We start from the raw sequence: 21,826 nt of genomic DNA, 5'->3' as shown, positions 1-21,826 counted from the left end.
ATAAACCCTTTTAGCTAGAATTCAGTATTTGTTTAGAGTTCTTCTTGTCTTTAGCCTAAGGGTATAAATCTAAACACGGTGTTTATTTATTTTTAAATATTTATTTATTTGGTTGTGCTGGATCTTAGTTGCGGCACACAGGCTCCTTAGTTGCAGCAGGCGGGCTCCTTAGTTGTGGCATGAGAACTCTTAGTTGCGGCATGCATGTGGGATCTAGTTCCCTGACGTGGGGTCAAACCTGGGCCCCCTGCATTGGGAGTGTGGAGTCTTATCCACTGCGCCACTAAGGAAGTCCGCAAACGCGGTGTTTAAACGTTAGTTGGGGTTAATCTCCCACCCACCCCGTGTGATGCTGTAAATCATTTGAAGTACAATTGGTTCACTGGTTTCTGTTTGTATTCCATTTTCAAGTTTCCCCTATCTTTATTGATTTTGTGTATTTATTCTTCGATTATGTGAAACATTAACAAGTTTCCAAAAGTCAGAATTATACAAAATGGGATCTTTCGCCCAAGCATCCTTGACCGTAGCACCCTAGCTGGACATCTGTCCAGGGCCCTGTGTTTCAGAATCTAAAGACTCTGCTTTCCCACCTACCTTGGGGGAATAGTATCATTCTGTAATCTTGCAGTAATATTAACACTGACCCTCCTAATTCCTAATTGGTTAAATTGTGGCAAAACCAAATTGCATAATAAAATACCTGTCTAAAGATCAAATGACATAGGTTTGAAAAAATTTAAATACAATCAAGCAGTGTACTGTTCTTCTCAAGTTTACTTTGATTTACACTGATGGTCTCCCCTTCATTTTTCTGAAGTTTATCATTTGCAGCTGATAACTAACAGACCCTCATGCTGATCTCTTAACACACATTGCTTCTTTTTTTTTTGGCCATGCCATGTAGCATGTGGGATCTTAGTTCCCTGACCAGGGATTGAACCCGTGCCCCCTGCAATGGAAGGGTGGAGTCTTAACCACTGGACCACCAGGGAAGTCCCAACTGCTTCATTTTTGAAGGCAATTATTCAGGTATAATTTCTTGGGGTACAATTTACATATGGGGAAAACCCCTTCAAGTTTTGATAAACTCGTACAGTTGTGTACCCACCAACACAGTCTTGATACAGAATAGTTCCATCACCCCAAAAAGTTCCTTTCTGCTGCTCATTGTCACCAACCTTTCCCCCACCCCCTGTCCCTGGCAACCACTGAGATGTTGTCAGTCCCTATAGTTTGGGCTATTCCAGGATGTCACATGAATGGAACCATACAGCACGTAAGCTTTGAGTATGGGATCTTTTGCCCAACATAATGTGGTTGAGATTCATCAAAGTTGTATGTATCAGTAGTTCTTTTTCCTTTTTACTGGTGAGTAATATTCTATTCTATGGATATACTGCAGTTTATCCATTCACAGCTGAAGGATGTTTGAGTTGTTTCCAGTAATTTCCAATTATGAATAAAGCTTCAATAATCATCGGTCTGTAGGTTTTTGTGGGAACATACGGTTTCATTTCTCTTGGGTGAATACCTAGGAGTGGGATTGCTGGGTTGTACGGCAAGTATATGTTTATAGGAAACTGCCAGACTGTTTCCAGAGTAGCAGTACCATTTTCCATTCCCACCAGCAATGTGTGAGAATTCTAGTTGGTCTGCATTCTTGCTAGCAATTTGTACTGGCAGTTTTTGGCTTTGGGTTTTTTTTTTTTTTTTTTAATCATTCGAATTGTTTTTGTAGTTGTATCTCATTTTGGTTTTAATTTGCATTTCCCTAATGACTAATTTTGTCAAATATCTTTTCATTGGCTTATTTGCCACTTGTAAATCTTTTTTGGTGAAGTGTCTATTCAAACCTTTTGCCCATTTAAAAAAAGCAAGTTGCTTGTTTTTTATTATTGAATTTGGGAATCATTTATACAAGTCCTTTATCAGATATGTGTTTTGAAAATATCTTCTCCTGATCTATGTCTGTTTATTTTTTTAATGGTGTCTTTTGAAAAGTGGAGGTTTTAAATTTTGATGAAGTCCGATTTATCTTTTTTTTTTCTTTTGTGAATCATGCTTTTGATGTCATATAAGAAATATTTGCCTGAGGCCACAAATTTTTCTCTCATATTTTTTTTCTAGAAGTGTTACGATATTAGGTTTTAAATTTAGGTCTGTGGTTAATTTTATTTATTTATTTATTTATTATTGAAGTACAGTTGATTTCCAATGTTGTGTTAGTTTCAATTACATAGCAAAGTGATTCCGTTTTATATATATATATATATATATATATATATATATATATATATATATATATTCTTTTTCAGATTGTCTTCCATTATAGGTTATTACATGATATGGAATACAGTTTCCTGTGCTATACAGCAGGACCTTGTTGTTTATCTATTTTATATACAGTAGTGTGTATCTGTTAATCCCAAATTCCTAATTTATCCCTCCTTCACCCTTTCCCCTTTGGTAACCATAAGTTTGTTTTCTATGTCTGTGAGTCTGCTTCTGTTTTGTAAATAAGTTCATTTGAGTCATATTTTAGATTCCACATATAAGTGCTGTCATATGATATTGATATTTGTCTTTCTCTGACTTACTTCACTTAGTATGATAATCTTCAGGTCCATCCATGCTTCTGCAGTGGCATATTTCATTCTTTTTTATGGTTGAGTAATATTCCATTGTATATCTGTACCACAACTTTTTTTTTTGAATTTTTGAATTTTATTTTATTTATTTTTTATACAGCAGGTTCTTATTAGTTACATATTTTATACATATTAGTATGTATATGTCAATCCCAATCTCCCAATTCATCCCACCACCACCCCCCACCCCCCCGCTTTCCCCACTTGGTGTCCATATGTTTGTTCTCTACGTCTGTTATACCACATCTTCTTTATCCATTCATCTGTTGATGAACACTTAGGTTGCCTCCATGGCTTGGCTATTGTAAATAATGCTGCTATGAACATTGGGGTGCATGTATCTTTTCTTTTTTTCTTTTATTTATTTAAAAAAATTTTTGATTTTATATTGGAGCATAGTTGATTAACAATGTTGTGTCAGTTTCAGGCGCACAGCAAAGTGATTCAGTTATGCATATACATGTATCTATTCTTTTTCAAATTCTTTTCCCATTTAGGTTATTACAGAATATTGAGCAGAGTTCCTTGTGCTATACAGTGGGTCATTGTTGGTAATCTATTTTAAATATAGTAGTGTGTACATGTCAATTCCAAACTCCCAATCTATCCCTCCCCCACCCTCCCCCCTGGTAACCATAAGTTCGTTCTCTAAGTCTGTGAATCTGTTCCTGTTTTGTAAATAAATTCATTTGTATCATTTTTTTTCTTAGATTCTGCATATAAGCAATATCATATGATATTTGTCTTTCTCTGTCTGACTTAATTAACTTAATATAATGTGGATAATCTCCAGGTCCATCCATGCTGTTACAGATAGCATTTTCATTCTTTTTTTTATGGCTAATATTCCATTGTATATATGTACCACATCTTCTTTATCCGTTCATCTGCTGATGGACACTTAGGTTGCTTCCATGTCTTGGCTATTGTAAATACTGTTGCAATGAACATTGGGGTGCCTGTATCTTTTCGAATTAGAATTTTCATCTTTCCTGGATATATGCCCAGGAGTGGAATTGTTGGATCATATGGTAACTCTATTTTTATATTTTTCAAGAACCCCCTTACTGTTCTCCATAATGGCTGCACCAGTTTACATTTTCACCAACAGTGTAGGAGGGTTCCCTTTTCTTATGTGGTTAATTTTGAATTAATTTGTGTATATGTTTGGGTAAAGTTCACGGTAGTTTTTTCACATGTGGATTTCCAAACAATTCAGCACATTTATTAAAAAGACTATCCTTTTCCCGGTTAGTTACCTTTGCACTTTTGTCAAAAATCAATTGACCATTTGTGTATGGGTCTATTCCCCGATTCCACACTGTTCCATTGACATTATTTCACACTGGTTAACATCTTGTAGGGCATGGTGACATAGGGCCCTACAATGTAAGGAATTTGTAAAAAGATGATTTCAAGATTCTGCGAGAAATTTCCATCTGTATAGAAAGTGCTCTGGACTCTGTGATAGAGGTTAGCAAGAGCTCTATGTCTGGTAGCACAGAACAAGGGTGTCTAACCCAGCCTGGGGTTGCAGAAAGGCCAAGCAAGGCTTCTTGGAGGTGATGACCCCCGAGTCAAACCTTGAATGAAAGGAGAGAAGTATAAGGGCACTTGAACCACGTCAAGACCCTACTGGAGCCCAGTGGGGTCAGGAGATGTAAATGGTTCTGATAAGAGCAAGAATTTCTCTAATGCATGAGTTACGTATTGGGATGGGACTAGCTTAAGGGTGTGTGGGACTAGCTTAAGGGTGTGGAATCTTTTTCTCCAGTGGGTGGAAGAGACCTCTGAGCAATTTCTCTCTGTAGAATTCCAGGTTGGACCCCTCGAGGCCTTCTGGGTCTCAGTTTTGTTGTCTGTAAAATGGGGGCTTTCTATCACTTTGATCCGTGACTCTCCTGAGCAGGATTCAGCACTGGTATTAACAGACACGCCTTATCAGGCTTGCTGCTTTTTTCCCAAAGCTCTTTTATTTGTGAATTAGCTTGCTTGGTCTTCGGAGCATCCTGCGGGGGAGGTGGTTTAATTTGGTCTATTTCCTAGATATGTTCTCTCCGACATGAATTAGAATTATATCATGGATCTAGGAACTTCCTGCCCCAGGATTCTTTGCCTTCCTTCCCAAAGCAGCCCAGTACCCTGGGCTGACCCCCTTCTTTGTATGGGCTCTCTCCCATCCTCTGCAGGTACCATCAAGGTCACTGCCGACTCAGCTGTGCTGGGATTCCTCTTGCGGGACAAGCATGAGAAGGCAGGGAACAGCACCATTGTGCACAGTGTGACCTGCATCCTTGGCCAGAATGGCAGCCGGGCCTTGCCAGGAGAGCTCCAGCTGAGGGGGCGACTGCAGGCCCAGACGGGGAGCCTTGAGGGCCAGGCCAGCCTCCGTGCTGACACGGCCAGCCTAGCTCTGGGTGGAGTCTGCATCTGGGGCCCTGGGCACGGCCAGCTCTCGGTCAGACTGAGTCACAACATCAGCACCTTGAGTGAGGCAGGTAGGAGGGGTGGATAGGGTCCAATGGCTTCCTCCCCCAAAGACTCCCAGGGCCTGAAGCCAAGGGAGTTAAAGGAGCCCCCAGTCCCCAAACCCAACTTCCAGCTCTATTTCCTCCCCCTACCAGCTTCTCCCAGTGCCTCCACCTTCCCTGGGCTGTTATTCAGCCAGAACACTGGTTGCTACCCAGTACAGACACACCTCAAAACTGGAGGGCAGACGCCCCTGCCACTGGCCCCTCCCCCAGGACTCCCCGCCCCCAGGACTCCCCACCCCCAGTCTGGCTTCTCCAGCTTGGAAGCCTGGTCTAGCGGGGCCTCCAGGATGTTCTCGGCACTGTGGTTAAGAAATAGCTCGGACACCCCCAGCTCTAGCTTCTTGGGGACATTTCCACAGGACGTGGGGGGCCCCAAAGGTGCAGCGACAAGAGGAGAGCACAGGATCAGACCCCTGTTCCCCTCGTGCTTTCTGAGACCCCATGCCCTGTCTTTGAGGAGGTAGGAATCCAAAGGGGACACGGGGCCTATAACTTGCTAGGTGTGGCCATTGTAGGTATTAGGTGGGAGCTGGGGGGTTAGTCTGCCTCAGGGCTCAGGGGCCCCTCCAGAGAGAAGGAGGGCTGTCAGTGACCCCGTTCTGGCTCCCGTGGAGTGTACCATCTTCTGGCTCCTCTCATCCCCAGGACTCCCGTCCCAGGCAGAGATTCTCCTACTGCACAGCCGCGTGGCTTCCAGCCTCTCAGTGCGTGTGACGCTGCGTGGTGCAGAGCGTCAGCTGGATGCTGCCCTTGGCCTGGAGGGCCCGGTCACCAGCGCCCCGGGCAGCCGGCTCCGTGCCAGCCTTGGCCACACGGTGCCCGGCCTCAGGCGCTGGGGCCTCCCCTTCTCCGTGAACGGCCGCGGGCACTTGCAGGTGGGTGAGGGGGCTGGGCCCGGGCCCCGTGGGGGCAGTGGGCCTGAGGGACACCCACAGCTTTGCTTCTCCCAGAGCGTGGGACCCAGTCTGGCGGTCGCGCTGGTGGTGAACGTGGATGGCGATCAGCTTCGTGTAGCCCTGGAGAGAAGCGGAGCCGGCGGCCACTGGGGGCTGGCCCTGGGGCTGCACCGTGGCCTCTCAAGGTTCCAGGTAAGTGACCCAAGGTCCCCATTTGGGCTGGGCCCACTGCCTATGCAATTTCTCTAGTCACCTTCCCAGGTCCCACCAGCTTGCCCCTCCCACCTCCCTAGCCCCTCCCACTAGCTTGCCCCTCTCACCATCCCAGCCCCTCCCACCTTCCCTCCCAGCCTCTCACCAAATTTCCCATCCTCCTTTCCCATCCATCCTTTCTCCTTTCCTCCCACCCTCTCCTCCACCCTCCCTTCCTTCCTCCCCACCCTGCCTTCTACTCTTCTTCTCTGTCTTCTGTCCACTTGTCCTCCTGTCCTTCTGTCAACGCTCCCTCCCCTGCCCTCATAAATGGAAGTGTATTTGAGGCAACTCCCTCAGAGGCGCTCTGGGTCTATCTAGTAAAATGAAAACTGCTGAGACTCTCACCCTTCAGCTCGTGTTCTGGGTTACCTCCCCTGGAGAAACCTGGAACACTAGACAAGGAAACACACACACAGCTGTCTTTTGCATTGTTCTCAACAACAAAAAGCAGGAAACCACCTCTGGGCCTGGCACAGGTGTGGCTAAACCATCCAAAGTGTGTGTGTCAGGGTGAGTGAGCCAGGCGTGCAGCCCAAATCCAGCCTGCTTCATCACTTAGCAATTGTGCAACTTTAGTCCAGTTGCTTACTCTTTCTGTGCCTCAGTGTTCTCATCTGCAAAATGGGACTGTTAGTAATCCCTGCCTCCCATGTTTACCTTGAGGATCAGAGGAGGAACCAGTTAGAACCTGGCACACAGGTTACTTCTGTTTTTTTCTGGTTACTTCTGTTTTTGACGATTCTGTGGGTTAGCACTTAGGTCTGCACAAACTTCTCTTTGGGGGTTATCTTCCCAGGGAGGCCTTCACAAAGGGAGATGGGGTCAAGCTGGATCTCAGTACTCTGTCCAGGGTTAAGATCGGGGAGAAACACCTCATGCCTACACATGCCTCCTACCCACCCTGCTGGTCTCCCTAGGTCAACTGCAGTGGAGACGCTTCGCCTGCCCAGCTGTCAGGGCTCTGCTGGGGGGATGTCACTGGGTGGCCTCATGAGGTACAAGGGTCTCTGTCACAGGCAGGGCAGGGTGGGAGATGGTGGTCTGCCTCCGGGGGGGTGGGGTGGGCACAGGGTGAGCACCAGGGGCTGCCTGCTGGATGGCTTGGGCCTGTGGCCACTGCCAGGCCGACCCACATGGTCCCCTCCTCCAAGCCCTCCATGTCCCCAGTAACATGCATCTGGGCTCCCAGCCCTGAGGGGACCCAGCCCAACCTGACAGCAGATGGATGGTCCCTTCTGTAAGCACGCTTAGACAGTGACCCAGAATCCAAGTGTTTCAAGCCAGCCTCTGCCACGGGGAGCTGGGCTGGTGACAGGCATATCTGGGTCTTTCGAGGGAGACAGACCGTGGGGCTCACAGGCACACATGCTGCCCAGGCTGGGGCACAGCACAGCTTAAGTAGCTCCGAGCTCTCCCGGGCCAGGGTGCAGGTGGATAGTAGGTCCTCTCCTTCGAAGGCAAGGCATGACTGGGAGACCTGAGCACAGGGCCTGGACTCCCTGATCTCCAGCGGGGCCCTGTGGCTCCTGGGCCAAGAGCTGTGGGTGAACTGGACATGGGGCGACCACTGAGGTTGCCTGCAGACCTTGTCAGTGCTGCCCTGTGGGCAGCTGGGTGGGCAGCTTGTGGTAGGCCTGGCTCAGCTGAGCTCTCAGTCCAGTTGGCTCTGGGGGGCCAGCCAGTGAGCATAGCCCTGAGGACGGCCGGGGGGAGGAGAAGGACAGAGGTTTTTCTGCTCCTGAGGATCTGCTCCGGGACCAGGGAGACATGAACCTGGAGGTGCTGAGTGGATGCTGCAGGGTGTCTGGCCTGGGGCACTGCCTGGAGGCCCTGGGAGCTGGTGCTGTGGGCTCACCGCCTGGCTGTCCAGATAGAGGGAGCATGGCCTCCTTAGGGAGGACTGTTTCTGCCAGCTTCATCTCTGTGAGCGTAAAAGATGCAGTACTTTCATGCCTCCAGCTTGGCAGTGGTAGCAGCTCCACCCAGTACAGGGACCAGAAAATCAGACCAACACAACTTCCTGCCCAGACCTGCCACTCACCTGCTGTGTGACTTTTAGCCAGACGTTAACCTCTCTGAGCCTCAGCCTCGTCATCAGTAAACTGCAGGTGGCAACACCTACCTTACACTGTCGAGCATGAAATGGGCCAACGCATGTCAGGTGCCATCTCAATTTGGTATCCTCTCTTTTGGCATGGTTTCAGCTACCAGGGAATCATGATCTCATTTTACAGATGTGGACACTGAGGCTCAAGGAGGTGAAGTCACCTTCCCAAGGTCACACAGTGGCCTGAATGGCAGGAGGGTTAGCCAAGAGAATTGAGGATCAGGATTGAAAGGGTCTTAATGAGCTAGACAGATGGGCTGCCTCCCCCACAGAGGAAACTTAAGACCGAGGGGGCACGTGGAGTTAGCAGCTACACCTGTGAGAAAGACTCAGGGCTGGGGCGCGAGGGTGACTTCTGCAAAGACTAACTGTGCGGGAGGGTTAGGACAAGAGCCATGAATGGACGGCCCCTCCCTCCGAGAGCCGTGGTCTGGAATTCCAGGAAAGGGCTGGAAATCGGGCTTTGCTTAGTCCTAGAGCAGGTCAGCAACATCCAGGCAGGAGAATCCGTGGGCTGCGCTCCGTGGGCGGCCACCCCGAGCTCCATGGCTCCTCTGTGGCCTCCATTTAGCTGTGGTGGGGGTGATACGTGCATTCACCCTGTTGTCAGTGGTGCTGTCCCCACGCCAGGTGGACAGAAGAGCACTGGGTGACGGGAAAGGGCTGAGAGCAGCTCCTGGTTCTGTCACGGGCGTGCAGACACTCCAGGACCCCCAGGTACACTACTTAGAGATGCAGTGACTTCCATTCGAGGCGTTAAGAGGGACGTGTCCAGACCAGAGAGGTTGAGAGGCCCAAGGTTCCATTATGGAAAAGAGAGGAGGAAACGGGAGGGAGGACCCAGAGGCCTCATGGGGAGCGGGGGAGCGGGCATCAGGGGCCCGAAAGTGCTCTGAACGGTCCAATTTCTTGACTCCCTGGGAGGCCGGTTTCAGCTCTTCAGAGAGAAGTGCTTCACGGGAGCATCACCTGTTAAGGGGGGTGGTGGGTGCCCCTGGGGGATGGGGGCTCCCTTGACCACCTGTGGACAGGCAGACGGTGGGCACGCTTGGTGGGGTGTTGTAGGGACACCTGCTTGGGCTCACCTGGCCTTTCTTGGTGGCAGAATCCAGCCGTGCTGATCTTGAATGGCTCCTTCCTGGTCCACGCCTTTGGGGCCAGCCTGGCGGCTCAGGTGTCTTCTGGGGGCACTTTCGCCCGGGCGCACGTCCACACAGCCTGCGGCCGCCATGCCTACCTGGACACCAGCCTCCAGCACACATGGCCTCCACTTCAGGCGCTGGGGGTGCCCCCCGACAACCACATCCGAGTGTCCATAGGGGGAGACGAACCCCCCAGGGCCCAGCTGGAGGTGGCCCTGGGCCCATGCACCCTGACTGCCCATGGGGACGTCAGGACAGAGGCCAACGCCACACGCAACTGGACCCTGGCCCTGGTGAATCACTGCCCCCTGCTGGAGGTAAGCCCCCCACCGGTCAATGTAGGTTCCCACCTCCCTCCACAAGTTATTAACCGCCTGCTGTATGCCCAGCTCTGCACTCAGCATGAGAAACTTTAGTCTTTTTTTGCCGTTGTCACTTGAATTGGGGGACTCGTTGACTACAAAGCTTTGAGCCAAAAATGGGACCGGAACTGAATTTTCTCCCCTTTTGCAAAGGGCCTTCCTGAGACACTGGTTCCCTTCCTTTCTGGGGCTCAAGTTGATTCTGTTCTCACTTCCCCCATTCCTGGGGTTAAGGCTCCCGGAGTAAGAATGAGAATAGCACGAAGCAGCAGCTGATGTTCATCAGGCACATGTGCTGAGTGCCCTCTGAGGCCCCTTAAATCCTCACCCCCGGGAGGAAGGGGCTGCTTGTACCCCTCCTTTCATCCCCATCTTGGGTCCCTGCCCCTATGTGGGGTGCGTCCTGGGTTCCAGGGGAGCAAGTTGCTTAAGGTGTCTGCCCTCCAGCCAGTGAACATTGATGTTAGTGATGTATTTCCAATAGCCGGTGCTTTCTGGGTGCCTGGCTCTGGGCTCACAAGTATTAACTTACTTACATCTCCCAGCAACTTATGATGCTATAAATCAACTCCCATTTTAGAGATGGGTAAGCTGAGGTTGCAGGTTGGAACAACCGAGTTAGTGGTGGAGCCAGAACTTGAGCCCCCACCTCTCGATGGGATACCCTTGGTATCAGTCACCTTGCAGAGGGAGGTGCTGATAGAGTTCAAGCCGTGGGTCCACCACTGCCCTCTTCCCACCCAGGCCCGTCTCCAGCTCCCCCTAAATCCGACCACTTTCCGCATATTCCAGGCAACTGGAATCCCGCAGGCCCTGCACTCCGAGGGCCGCCTGAGCTGGGGACCCTGTGAATTCGACCTGGCTGCAGGCCTCCGCAGTGACCACGGAGACGCCCACCTGCAGCTGGCCCGCACCTGCGGGGCCCAGCCTTCTGCCCTGGGGCACCTGACCCACTCCGTGCCCCTTCTGGGTCGCCTGGGCCTGCCGCCCGGGAGCACCGTCAGCCTGACTGCTTGGCCCGGCCCTCCCACCAGCCGCGGCTCCCTGGCCCTCCAGATGGGGCCGTGCCAGCTGCGGGGTGCGCTGGAGCAGCAAGCTGAGAACCAAAGCACGTGGACACTGGCCACTGAGCCGGGCTGCCCGCTGCTGGAGGTGCGTATGGCGGGCCAGCAAGGTGACTGGAGAGCCAGCTTCCAGAGCCCCTGTCAGCGTGAGGCCTGGGCCTGGCTGACGCTCCCCTCCAGGGGCTTCCCAAGACCCCAGCTACTATTTCCCAAGAACCCTGTCGGATACTTGGTTCCTCTTATCTCTAATCCCTCATTCCCATTCGGCAGATGAGGAAATCGAGGCTGGGAGATTAGAGGCACGCTGTGAAACTAAAGGACCACAGATTCAGAATACAAATTCTGAATATAAATTTTTATAAAAGTCCTTCTTCTTAGTAAAATTCTGAGAGCAGGAAGGGAATGAGGGAAGCTGTCCTCAGCTGACAGTGGGGAACAGTCACATCTTGGTTTCATAACCTGTTAAAAACCACAGGCTGGTTTTATCTGAGCGGAGAGATGGTCTGAGAATTGTCCCGTGATGTTTGGGGAAGGGGAATCCCTGACGCTGGAGTCTGGGTCAGCAGACAGGACTGGTGCCCTCGTCTGAGTGGGAGAGGTCCCTCCCCTGTCTCCTGACGGAGCTTCCTGGGCACAGAGGCAGGGTCTGGTCCACTCGGCATCCCTGAGCATAGGGCTGGGCGCCCACAGATGCTCTGTCAGTGTTAATCAGGTCAACACAGGATTGGGCCATGAGAGAGTAGAGCATCACGGGATAAAGCAGGCCTGCCCACTAGAACTTTCTATGATGATGGAAATGTTTCATTCTTTGATATCCAGGACAGGAGCTGCCAGCCATGTGTAGCTTAAAATGAGCTCACTAGTGCTACAGAAGAACCTGAATTCTTTCTTTTACTTGATTTTAATTTAAATTGAACCAGCCCCAGTCTGAAGCATAGACTGAAGACAGATCAGGTTCAAACCTTGGCTCTGCTACTTACTAGCTATATGACCCTGGGCAATTACTTCGCCTCTTTGAGCTTCAGTTTTCCCATCTGTAATATGGGGATATTAACTACCTATTTCAGAGCCATCAAATAGGATGAAAAGAGAACATTCTTGTGAATTACTTAACATGAGGCTGTGCGTGTACTGAGTGTTCTATGATGGACAATTGTTGTGTATTATGATTGCTGTTGCAGTCTTGTTGTTACCGTAACGGGGGAGGGGCACAAGTTGGTAGGCAGGGCTGGAGGGGTAAGAGGGTAGAAGATGGAGAATCAGGGTCACTCCTGATGTGGGACCACCTTCCGACCCCGCTCTCTGTGGTCCTGCAGGGCCTGGGCCTCCCAGCAGGGATGCAGCTCAGCGGCTCTCTGCAGGCCTCAGGTAGGGAAGCAGAAGCTTCAGGGGTCCTCGCAGCGGCCGGCCAGACTGCCTCCCTGACCTTGGCGGTGGCCCTGCACCCATCCGAGGCCACACTTCGAGCGAAGATGAGGCACACGCTGCCTTCACTGCACTCCATTCCCCCAGAGACCTCGCTGACCGTCCAGCTGGGGTGGGAGGCCGGGCACCAGCTGGGCCTGGAGCTGCACGCTGGGGCCTGCGAGCTTTGGGGCAGCGGCGAGCTGCAGCTGGACCCCTGGCTGCAATGGCAGGTGCTGTCCGAGAGCTCCTGCGAGGCCCTGCAGGTAGGTGTGCCAGGGGTGAGCACGGGGGGTGGGCACCAGGGTCTCCAGGGGACAGGACAGGGGCCTCCTTTCTGACCACTGCCAAAACCAGAGAGATCGGGTGAACCCTGGAGGGATGGACTCCTCAGATACTTATTGAGGATCTCCTCTGTGCCCTGGACGTACACCCATAAACAAAGCAGAGATGAATGCCTGCCTGGGGCAGACTGGCAACCCCCAGAATAAATCACTGAACTGTGGAGTGTATTACACAGTGGTGAGGGCTAAGGGGAGAGAGAAAGTGGGAAAGGGGGGCATAAAAAACAGGGCAGATATTGCAATTTTATAGTCGGTCAAGATTGGCCCCAAAGACAGGATGACGTTTGAGCACAAACTTGAAGGAGAGGAGGGAGTAGCATTGTTTTGTGTCTGGGGAAAGGGTATTCTAAGCATGGCCAGTGCAAAGGTCCTGAGGCAGGGCTGGAGAGGGAAGGGCATTCTCTAGGACTGGGGTCAGCAAACCATCTTTATAAAAGTTCATATAGTAAATATCTTTGGCTTTGCAGGCCATTCAGCCACTGTTGTAACTGTTCAGTGCTGCTATTGTAGTACAAAGCGCCATAGACAATATGCACTATGTGGGTGTGTCTGTGTTCCAATAAAGCTTTATTTACAACAGGCAGTGGGCTGGATGTGGCCCGTGGGCCACTGTTGGCTGACTCCTGTTTTATAAAAAGCCCGTGGGGTGGGAGCACACTTGGATTCAGGATCCATCACAGAGGACCGGATAGAAGTTGCATGTGGGTGTGAGAAAAAGAGAGGAGTGGACGGCACTGTGCTTTTGTCGTAGGTGATGAGAGGGCTGGGGCTGCTGTTCCCCGAGTGGGGAGAATGGTGGATGGAGGAGGAGGGTTGTGGAAGTGGTGTCACCAACTCCAGGCCTATTTTGGATGTGTTCAATTTGACAGGGCTCTTAAACGCTCAAGTGGAGATGTTGGGGGCAGCTCTCGAGTCAGGAGGTCGGCTGTGGTCTGGACGGGAGGGCTCCACCTCTAGGTGGTCACATTTAAAGCCACAGACTGGCTGAGATGGCTGTGGGGTGGGTGGAGACTAAGCGATCAGGCTGCAGAGCTGGACGGATGAGAAGGAAGTGGCCAAGGGTACCAAGAAGAACAGGCCAGGAGGAGGAGAAACCCCAAGGCAGAAGGCTGGGGAGGAAAGGGTTCCAAGAGGAGGGAAGGGTTACCAGGGTCAAACGCTGTGTCAGACAGGTGGAGAGTTGGGCAGCCGATCTGGGTGCTGGGAAGGCCACCTTTGAGGCCAGGAAGCGCCGGACTCTGAATGGCAGTTCTGCCCCTTGTCTCTGGTGACCTTGAGCAAATCACTGTTCCTCCCTGGGCTTCAGTTTCATCATCATAAACGGGGTGCAAAGGCCTCCTCCAGTCTCAGGATTAGATGAAACCGCACTGCCGACGTGCTCTGGGATGTGCTGGCGGGAGCAGCCGAGGGAGATGCCCGCGTGGGCCAGCCTTGCAGCCTGCTTCCTGGACAGGCTCCCGTCTGCCTCTTGGCAGCAGGTGTTGAGTTCTGTGCGCCTGGGAAGGCGGAGGGGATGGGGGAGGAGAGGTGGGGAGATGCACGTTCGCAGCTGCCAGTGGTTGGAAGACTCTTGGCCAGTTGGTTTCACAGGATGTGGTTCTCTTGGGTATAAAGATGCGATCCTCGTAGTCTGGGGAGGTGGAAGGGGGTGGGGGAAGCTCGTTGAACAGTGCAGGGCTACCGATGTGGGGAAATTGGGCGCTCTGGGAACCTGATCAAAGTCACAAACCCTCTCCTGTAGAGACTCTCGTGGGCACATGCCCCATTTTGTGGTCAGTTCAAGGGGGATTATAGGACCCCTGATGCCCACTTGGGACCCCACCCTAGTTAAGAAGCCCTGCTTCCATCTCCTTAAACCCCTCCAGGCCCTGGGGGTCCCGGGCCGAGTGGATGGCTCTGGCTACATCATGGTGAACTCCATGGCCGTGGACGCCCAGGTGCTGGTCATCGTGGATGCCAACACACTACGGGGGCTGCTCGTCCTCAATACCACTGAGGTGAGGGTGTGGATGGGTAGGGTACCCAGGGTGGCCTGGGAAGGGGTGCTGAGGCCATGTGCTCCCGAGGCCCGAGGAGAAGCATTTGGATACCCGCTGAGCTCCAAAGAGGACCCTGGCAGATGAGAGCGTCAAGGTCCATGAGTAGAGGAATGAGGCTTCCAAGGAGAAGTCCCTCAGCTGCCCCTTCCCCTTCCTAACTCCCCAGGAGCCACAGCTCATACGACTTCTTTAATGTCATGTTCATGGAAGCACACAGCGTGCTCCCTTTTGCATCTGCCTTGTTTTGTTTGACATTATGTTTGTGAGATTCACCCACGCTGTGTTGATTATCCTTTTTCACTGATGTATAGTATTCCATGGTGTGCCTCTGTCACAATTCATCTATCTGTCCTATCCATTAGCACTTGGACAGTGTCCAGTTTCTTATTGTATATTATTTTATTTAATCACATACGTGTTTTTTATTTTATTTTAAAAATGTTTTTATTGTGGTATAATATGCATAACAGAATTCACCATCTTAACCGCTTTTTAGTACACAGTTCAGCGGTATTCAGTATGTTCACATTTTTGTGCAAACATCACCACCATCCATCTCCAGAACTCTCTTCATCTTGCAAAACTGAAACTCTATACCCACTAAACAATAACTCCTCATTTTCCCCTCCCCTGAGCTCTGTTGATTTCCTTCCTTTTTAAGGCTGAATGGCATTGCATTGGGTGGATGGACCACATTTTGTTGATCCATTTATTCATCAGTGGACACTTGGGTTGCTTCCACCCTTTGGCTGTTGTTACGAGTGCTGCTGTGAACACGGGTGTACAAACATCTCTTCATGATATCTCACACGAGTCTTGGTTTCTCTTGCTCTATTGTAGACCCAGCAGGAGGTGAACTTGCTGCTCACACACAACCTGCCTCAGCCCTTGGCCCTCCCAGCCCGGGTCCTGCTGGACCTGACCGCCGAGAGGCTCGGGCCCAGCTACAGACACACCCTGCGGGTTGGAGTGGACGGCAGACAGGTGGGGGCTCTGCTGGCGGGGCCTTGGGGGGCTGGGGGCTGTGGGGACGGCCCAGCCCAATGGCCCCGGTCCCACAGTCATCCACCCTGACAGGTGTCTGAGGAGCTGACCTTCACTAGGTGGCCGGAGCACATCTCCCTAGACTGCACGTTCCAGCACAACATCCCCACGCTGCAGACGCTGTGGGTGGAGGACAAGCTGGGCCTGCAGGTCAGCCTCGGCAAGTACCAGTGATAGTGGAAATCATTCATTCATTCATTCATGCAACAAACCTTTTTGGAAATACCTCGGAGACGAGGGGATGGTAGAACAAGGTTCAGACCTCCCTCTGAGCCTCAGTCTCCTCATCTGGAAATTGGGGATGCTAATACTCATTTTGCTTGCCCAGCCATGCCCCCCGGGGCTGTCACACATTCTCCTCCTCCAGAGCTCCCCGCATTCCCAGCAGACCTGGCGCTTGTCCTCAGCCCTCTTTTTCCCCGCTTTCCACACACACTCCCTTCATGGGCTCATCCAGTCTCACATCGGTGCCATCTCTGCACTGCCATGTCCCCCATTTCTCCCTCCACTGAACCCCAGACCCGTAGACCCACCTGCCTGCTGTATCTCCACTCAGATGCCTGGCAGGCACCTCCGACTTGACTGTTCCAAACCAGACAGGCCGACCGCCCCCCGACCTGCCCCTCCCCGTCTCCCCATCTTGGCAAATGGCACCTCGTCCATCGTTCCAGTCGTGCAGTCAAACCCTTGAAGTCAACCTGGATTGACCAGCCTCCACCAAGGAGCCCCCCAAGAGTCAGCTCATAAGCACAAAAGACTCTCCTATCACCCAGGAAATTCTAAGGGACTTAGGAGCTCCATGTCAGATGCTCCTGTCACCCCCATCACTCAAGAATTTACAAGGGTACAGGGGCTCTGAGTCAGGAACTGGGGTCAAAGACCAAATATTAGCAGGAACCGGGGACAGAGACATCTATATCTACATCTTTCTTATTATTTCACACCCTTCCTAGCCTCTTCCCAGCTTTCTCTTTTCCATCATCTTCCCATTGTTTGACACGTGACGCCTTTGACCTCGTCCTGGTCTGTCTCCCACTGCTGGTGTTTAAGCTCCACGGGGTCAGACATTTCTGTCTGTCGTGTGCATGACAGAATCCCTAGGTTTAACGGGGCCCAGCGTGTAGTAGGTGCTCAGTCAGCATCGTTGAATGATGCAGTGACACTTCCCACTTTATAGAGTGGGTGACATAAAGCAGTGAGGGGCCTCGCCACCTGTTGCCACGCACTGCGTGTTCGGCCAGTGATGGCGGCTGTGCTGTTGTGGCTTCAGTGATTAACTTACGTACCTATGGTGGGGAGGTTGTGAACTCAAAGGCCTTTGAGGGCCAAGTTGTATATTTTTAACTTTTTGAAAAAATTAAAAAAAAATTTTATTGTTAACTTTTTTATTGTGGCAAAATATGTATTGACCATTTGAACTATTTTAAAGTGTACAATTTAGGGGCATTTAGTACATTCATAAATTTGTGCAGCTACTCTCTAATTCAGAACGTTTTCGTCCCCCCAGATGGGAACCCTGTACCTGTTAGCAGTCACTCCTCAGCAGGCAGAGCCCCTCGCCACCAGCAAAACAGCACACGTGCAGTTGGCCAGGTGTAACCCAGTTGTTCCTCCAAGCTGCTTCCTTGAAGGGGTCCTGGTTCTTCCCATCCCAGCGGCATGGGTGGTACAAACCCCCAGGGTTTGTGGGAGCTGGTGCCAGCTGGGCTGGGCTGACGCTCTCTGTGCAGGGTGGTCCAGCATCTCCTGGGTGTCATTCCAGGTCTCCGTGGACGTTCACGACAGTGACTCTGGCTTTGAGAATTCGGGACGCGTCTCGGCAGGGGCCACGTCTCTGAACTACTCCGTGAGCTGCCGTCACCGCGATGGGCGCCTGGAGCTTTCTGGCTGGAGTGAGCACGACAGCCAGGCCCTGTGGCAGGCGGGGTTCCCGGCAGAGGCCCGCATCAGCGCCGAGCTGCAGACACGCGGTAAGACAGCCAGGCACTGCCCCCGGATGAGAGCTGGCTTCCCCCATGTGGGGACTGCCCGCCAGCCTCAGGCCCAGTTGACCCTGAGCTCCAGGACTAACCAGGACACCCTTGGCCTTGGAGCCTCACTCCTAAGGGAGAGTCTGTTCACTTCCCAGGGCTGCCAAAGCAACGTACCATAAACTGGGTGGCTTAAAACAACAGAAGTTTATTCTCCCGCAGTTCTGGAGGCCGGAAGTCAGAAATCAGGTGTCAGGGCCATGCTCCTTCCAAAGTCTTCAGGGGAAAATCCTTCCTTGCCTCTTCCAGCTCCTGGTGGCCCCAGGTGTGCCTGGGCTCGTGGCTGCGTCACTGCAATCTCTGCCCCTGTGTCTCTGCCTCTTCTCTTCTTTCTATGAGGATGCCAGTCATCGGATTAGGGCCCATCCTAATCTAGCACCTCATCTTGGCTTGATTACCTCTGCAAAGACCCTATTTCCAAATAAGGTCACATTCACAGGTCAGGGACTTAGGACTTCAACATAATTTTTAGGGGGAAACAGTTTAACCCATATTGGAGGAGGAAGGGAAGATGACAGTAATAAGAGCCACCATTGATTGAGTGCTTACTGCATACATACCAGGCAAGTCCTCAATACACAGGAGCTAAGGGAATCTGCTCAACCATGCCATGCACACCAAGGGAAAGTTGAAGCCCCTAGTGGGGCCTTTGGGCCCTCAGGATCCACACCCTAACCTCTACAACCTCTCTCCTGGCCCCTGCTCATTCCACTCCTTGATATTCCTCCAACGCATGAGGCTTGCTCCTGCCTCGGGGCCTTTGTACAGGCTGTTCCCTCTGCCTGGAATGCTCTTCTCCACAGTCACTCTCTCACCTCCTTTGGGTATTTCTCACATGTCGTCTCCTCAGTGAAGCCTTGCCTGCTCCCCGTATTTATTTGCACCCCCACCTCTCTCCAGCTCTCCCCATCCCTCTCCCTGGCTTTGTCATTCTAACATACTGTGTAACTTACTTTTTTTTTATTGACCATATTCCTTATGCTGTATATCACATCCCCGTGGCTTACTTATTTTATTTATGTATGTATTTATTTATTTATTTATTTTTGGCTGTGTTGGGTCTTCGTTTCTGTGCGAGGGCTTTCTCTAGTTGCGGCGAGCGGGGGCCACTCTTCATCGCGGTGCGCGGGCCTCTCACTGTCGCGGACTCTCTTGTTGCGGAGCACAGGTTCCAGACGCGCAGGCTCAGTAGTTGTGGCTCACGGGTCTAGCTGCTCCGCGGCATGTGGGATCTTCCCAGACCAGGGCTCGAACCCGTGTGCCCTGCATTGGCAGGCGGATTCTCAACCACTGCACCACCAGGGAAGCCCCTAACTTACTTTTTAAATATCTTTATTTCTCATTGCCTGTCTTCCACTCACCCCACAGTAGAATGTACACTCCACAAGGACAGGGATGATCTTTGTTTGCAGAGTGGCAGATAGTAGGTGTTCAATTAATCATCTGTTGAGTGAATGTGTGAACGTATGAGAGAGGGGTTAGTAACACCATCCCCATTCTTCAAGGGAGGAACAGAAGTGCAGAGAGGTTGGGTCACTTGTTCCAGGCCACACAGCTGGTTAATGATGAATCCAGGCAGTATGACTCCAGAGCCACCCTCTGACCCCTGTGTAGATTGCGGAGATCAGGATCCCTGTGTGTCCCCAAGTCCCTTGGGTCATCTTCTTCTGGTCTCAAACTCTTCCATCCTCGGCTCTCAGCATCCTGTGGGGTGAGCGGGGGCCTGGATCAGACAGGGGACTGTCTCAGTGTGCGCTGACCTCACAGACTGCTCTGAGGAAGGGTCTGTAGGGGGTGTGGGGGGAAAGTAATAGGACAGTCGTCCCAGGGATAATTTCCACACTCTAGTTCCCCGGGGCCAGGAGGCCTGGTGTGCTGGCCTCCAGCCAGGGTGACCTCTCACCCCCTACCCACTGCCGTCTCAGTCCCTCGGGGGGCGTTTTCTGCCGGGCATCAACATTCTTGGTGACTTCCCACAATCTGGAACCTCCCCGGGCAAGAGGACTTGGTCCCCTTCAATGTGTGTCCCCTCGCTCCTCATGCCCCCACACACACATAGTAGGTGCACGTGGTTGAACATTGCATAATGAAGGAAGGCAACGACCCCTTCCTGAGACCTACTATGTGCCCCACGCACAGGTGTTCGCAGATGTGGTATCTCAGTTGATCTTGGCAATGTCCCTCCAGGTGGGTGGGCTGTGCCCACCTTATAGGTGAGAAGATTGAGGCTCAGAGCTGCCAGGCTTGTCTGTGTCTGCCAGAGAGGGCCACCCACCCTGCTGGGCCCAAGTGGCAGGTGATGGGGCTGGGCCAGATCCTGGACTCTCCTTTTCTGGGGAGTTTTTACCTGCTGCGAAGATGAGGGGCAGCCCAGCTGAGAGGCAGGGGACTGGAAGAGATGCCCCCGTGGGATGGGAGGGGACACAGACCCTCCAGCCTGGGCCAGGCAAGCTGCAGGTCAGTATTATTTGATATTGATTTGATATTTGATTAACCCTGAAGAGAAGCATCATTGGTTTGTTCATTCCCTCAACAAGTACTGGACACCTGTGATGTGTCTGGCTGGGGCTGTGCTAAGTGCTGGGGTTATAGCAGGGAATGAAACAGACTAAAGGCCCTCCCGTCATGGAGCTGACCTTCTGGCAGGGGTGGGAGCAGGAAGGGCTGGGAGGTACTTTAGATGGGCAGTCATGGAAGGCTCCTTGGAGGAGTTGTCCTATCAGCAGCGACTCCAATGAGAGGAGCTGGCCAGGCCAAGACTGGGGGACGCCTCATGACAGATGAAGTCACTGGGACTCAGAGAGGTGAAAGACTTGCCCAGGGTCAATCCCGCTGGTATCCTCAGGGTGCGACCCTAAACTGGGAAGGGAGGTGAACCCCAGTCCCTAGCAGCCTTTGCCATTCTCTGCCTTTAGAGACCCAGACCCAGGCCCATGTGGTCCTCCGAGGTGGGGATGGTGGGATCAGCGTGGACGTGGCAGCCCTGGTGGCCTGGCCGATGAACGGCCCTCTGGAGCTGGTGGTGAATGTCAGCCACACGGTGCCCGCTCTCCGGAGGCTGGGCCTGCCCTTCGCCAGCCAGGTGAGGAGTGGGTGGCCAGCCTGGGCAGGGGCAGGCTCCCTCCTAATTCTCTCAACTCCCATCCTGTTCCCGGGAGCAGAGGACCACTGTGTGCACGATTGACCGGGATGCTCTTGCCTTGTGTCTCTCCAGCACTTTACAGTTTGTAAAGGCTTTATTAATAATAGTAATAATTGTAACCAGTGTCTACTGAGTGACCTCTGTATTCCCAGCTGTGGGGCTGGTGTGGACTGGCCCCCTGCATCTCTGTGTTCCAGTACCTGGTGCTGTGTCCTTTCCGCCCTTCCACTTTTTAATCAAAATCAAAGCTCAGCTTCCATTTGTAGAGCGCCTACTGCGTGCTCGGCACCAGTCTAAGGGTTTTATATGCATTGACTCATCTCCTGACACCCCAGCGAGAGGCAGAGCGGCACAGTTGTTACGGAATGCCGTCTCCGGAGGTCAGTCCCAGCTCTGCCATTTGCTGGCTGTGTGGCCTTGGGCAAATTCCTTAGCCTCTCTGTGCCCTCCATCTCCTCATCTGTGAAATGGGGATAATAATTGTATCGATAATGTGGGGGTTGTGAGGATGGAGTCAGGAATACCAGTAATGCACCTGGGACGGTGTGTGGCCGGAGCAGATGCTTTAGAAGCTTTTGCTGCTCTGGTGGTGGTGGTGATGGTGGTAACTGTAATCATCATCATCATCTCTGGGTCACACATGAGCGCCTAGGTGACCTGCCCAAGGTCACATAACAAGTAGACATCAAAGTAGGGACTCAGGCTTGGTACGGGGCCCTTCCCTGAGATGCTCCTCGCCAACAACCTCTGAGAAAGGAAATGTGCTGTGGCCCCACTGCATGGGGCCATGTCCCAGCCACTGTCGTTTGGTG

The 21,826-nt window shown here is 51.9% G+C and overlaps 1 protein-coding gene across 3 annotated transcripts in view; it reads left to right on the top strand.

The window, feature by feature from the left end:
• LOC309613205 (uncharacterized protein) overlaps positions 1–21,826 on the top strand; it is a 179,109-nt gene that overhangs the window by 114,880 nt on the left and 42,403 nt on the right. For all 3 annotated transcript variants that reach the window (XM_082359761.1, XM_082359759.1, XM_082359760.1), the window contains exons 39-50: positions 4,841–5,149; positions 5,831–6,060; positions 6,121–6,273; positions 7,254–7,331; positions 9,549–9,902; positions 10,740–11,099; positions 12,328–12,681; positions 14,625–14,756; positions 15,639–15,782; positions 15,876–15,992; positions 17,605–17,812; positions 20,788–20,954. In XM_082359761.1, coding sequence (XP_082215887.1) covers positions 4,841–5,149; positions 5,831–6,060; positions 6,121–6,273; positions 7,254–7,331; positions 9,549–9,902; positions 10,740–11,099; positions 12,328–12,681; positions 14,625–14,756; positions 15,639–15,782; positions 15,876–15,992; positions 17,605–17,812; positions 20,788–20,954 — 2,606 coding nt within the window. The remainder of the gene's footprint in view (positions 1–4,840; positions 5,150–5,830; positions 6,061–6,120; positions 6,274–7,253; positions 7,332–9,548; positions 9,903–10,739; positions 11,100–12,327; positions 12,682–14,624; positions 14,757–15,638; positions 15,783–15,875; positions 15,993–17,604; positions 17,813–20,787; positions 20,955–21,826) is intronic.

The sequence above is a fragment of the Balaenoptera borealis genome (genome assembly GCF_965194805.1).
Source record: "Balaenoptera borealis genome assembly, chromosome: 16".
In the NCBI taxonomy this organism is placed as follows: Eukaryota; Metazoa; Chordata; class Mammalia; order Artiodactyla; family Balaenopteridae; genus Balaenoptera; species Balaenoptera borealis.
This window is presented reverse-complemented; position numbering and strand designations above follow the sequence as displayed.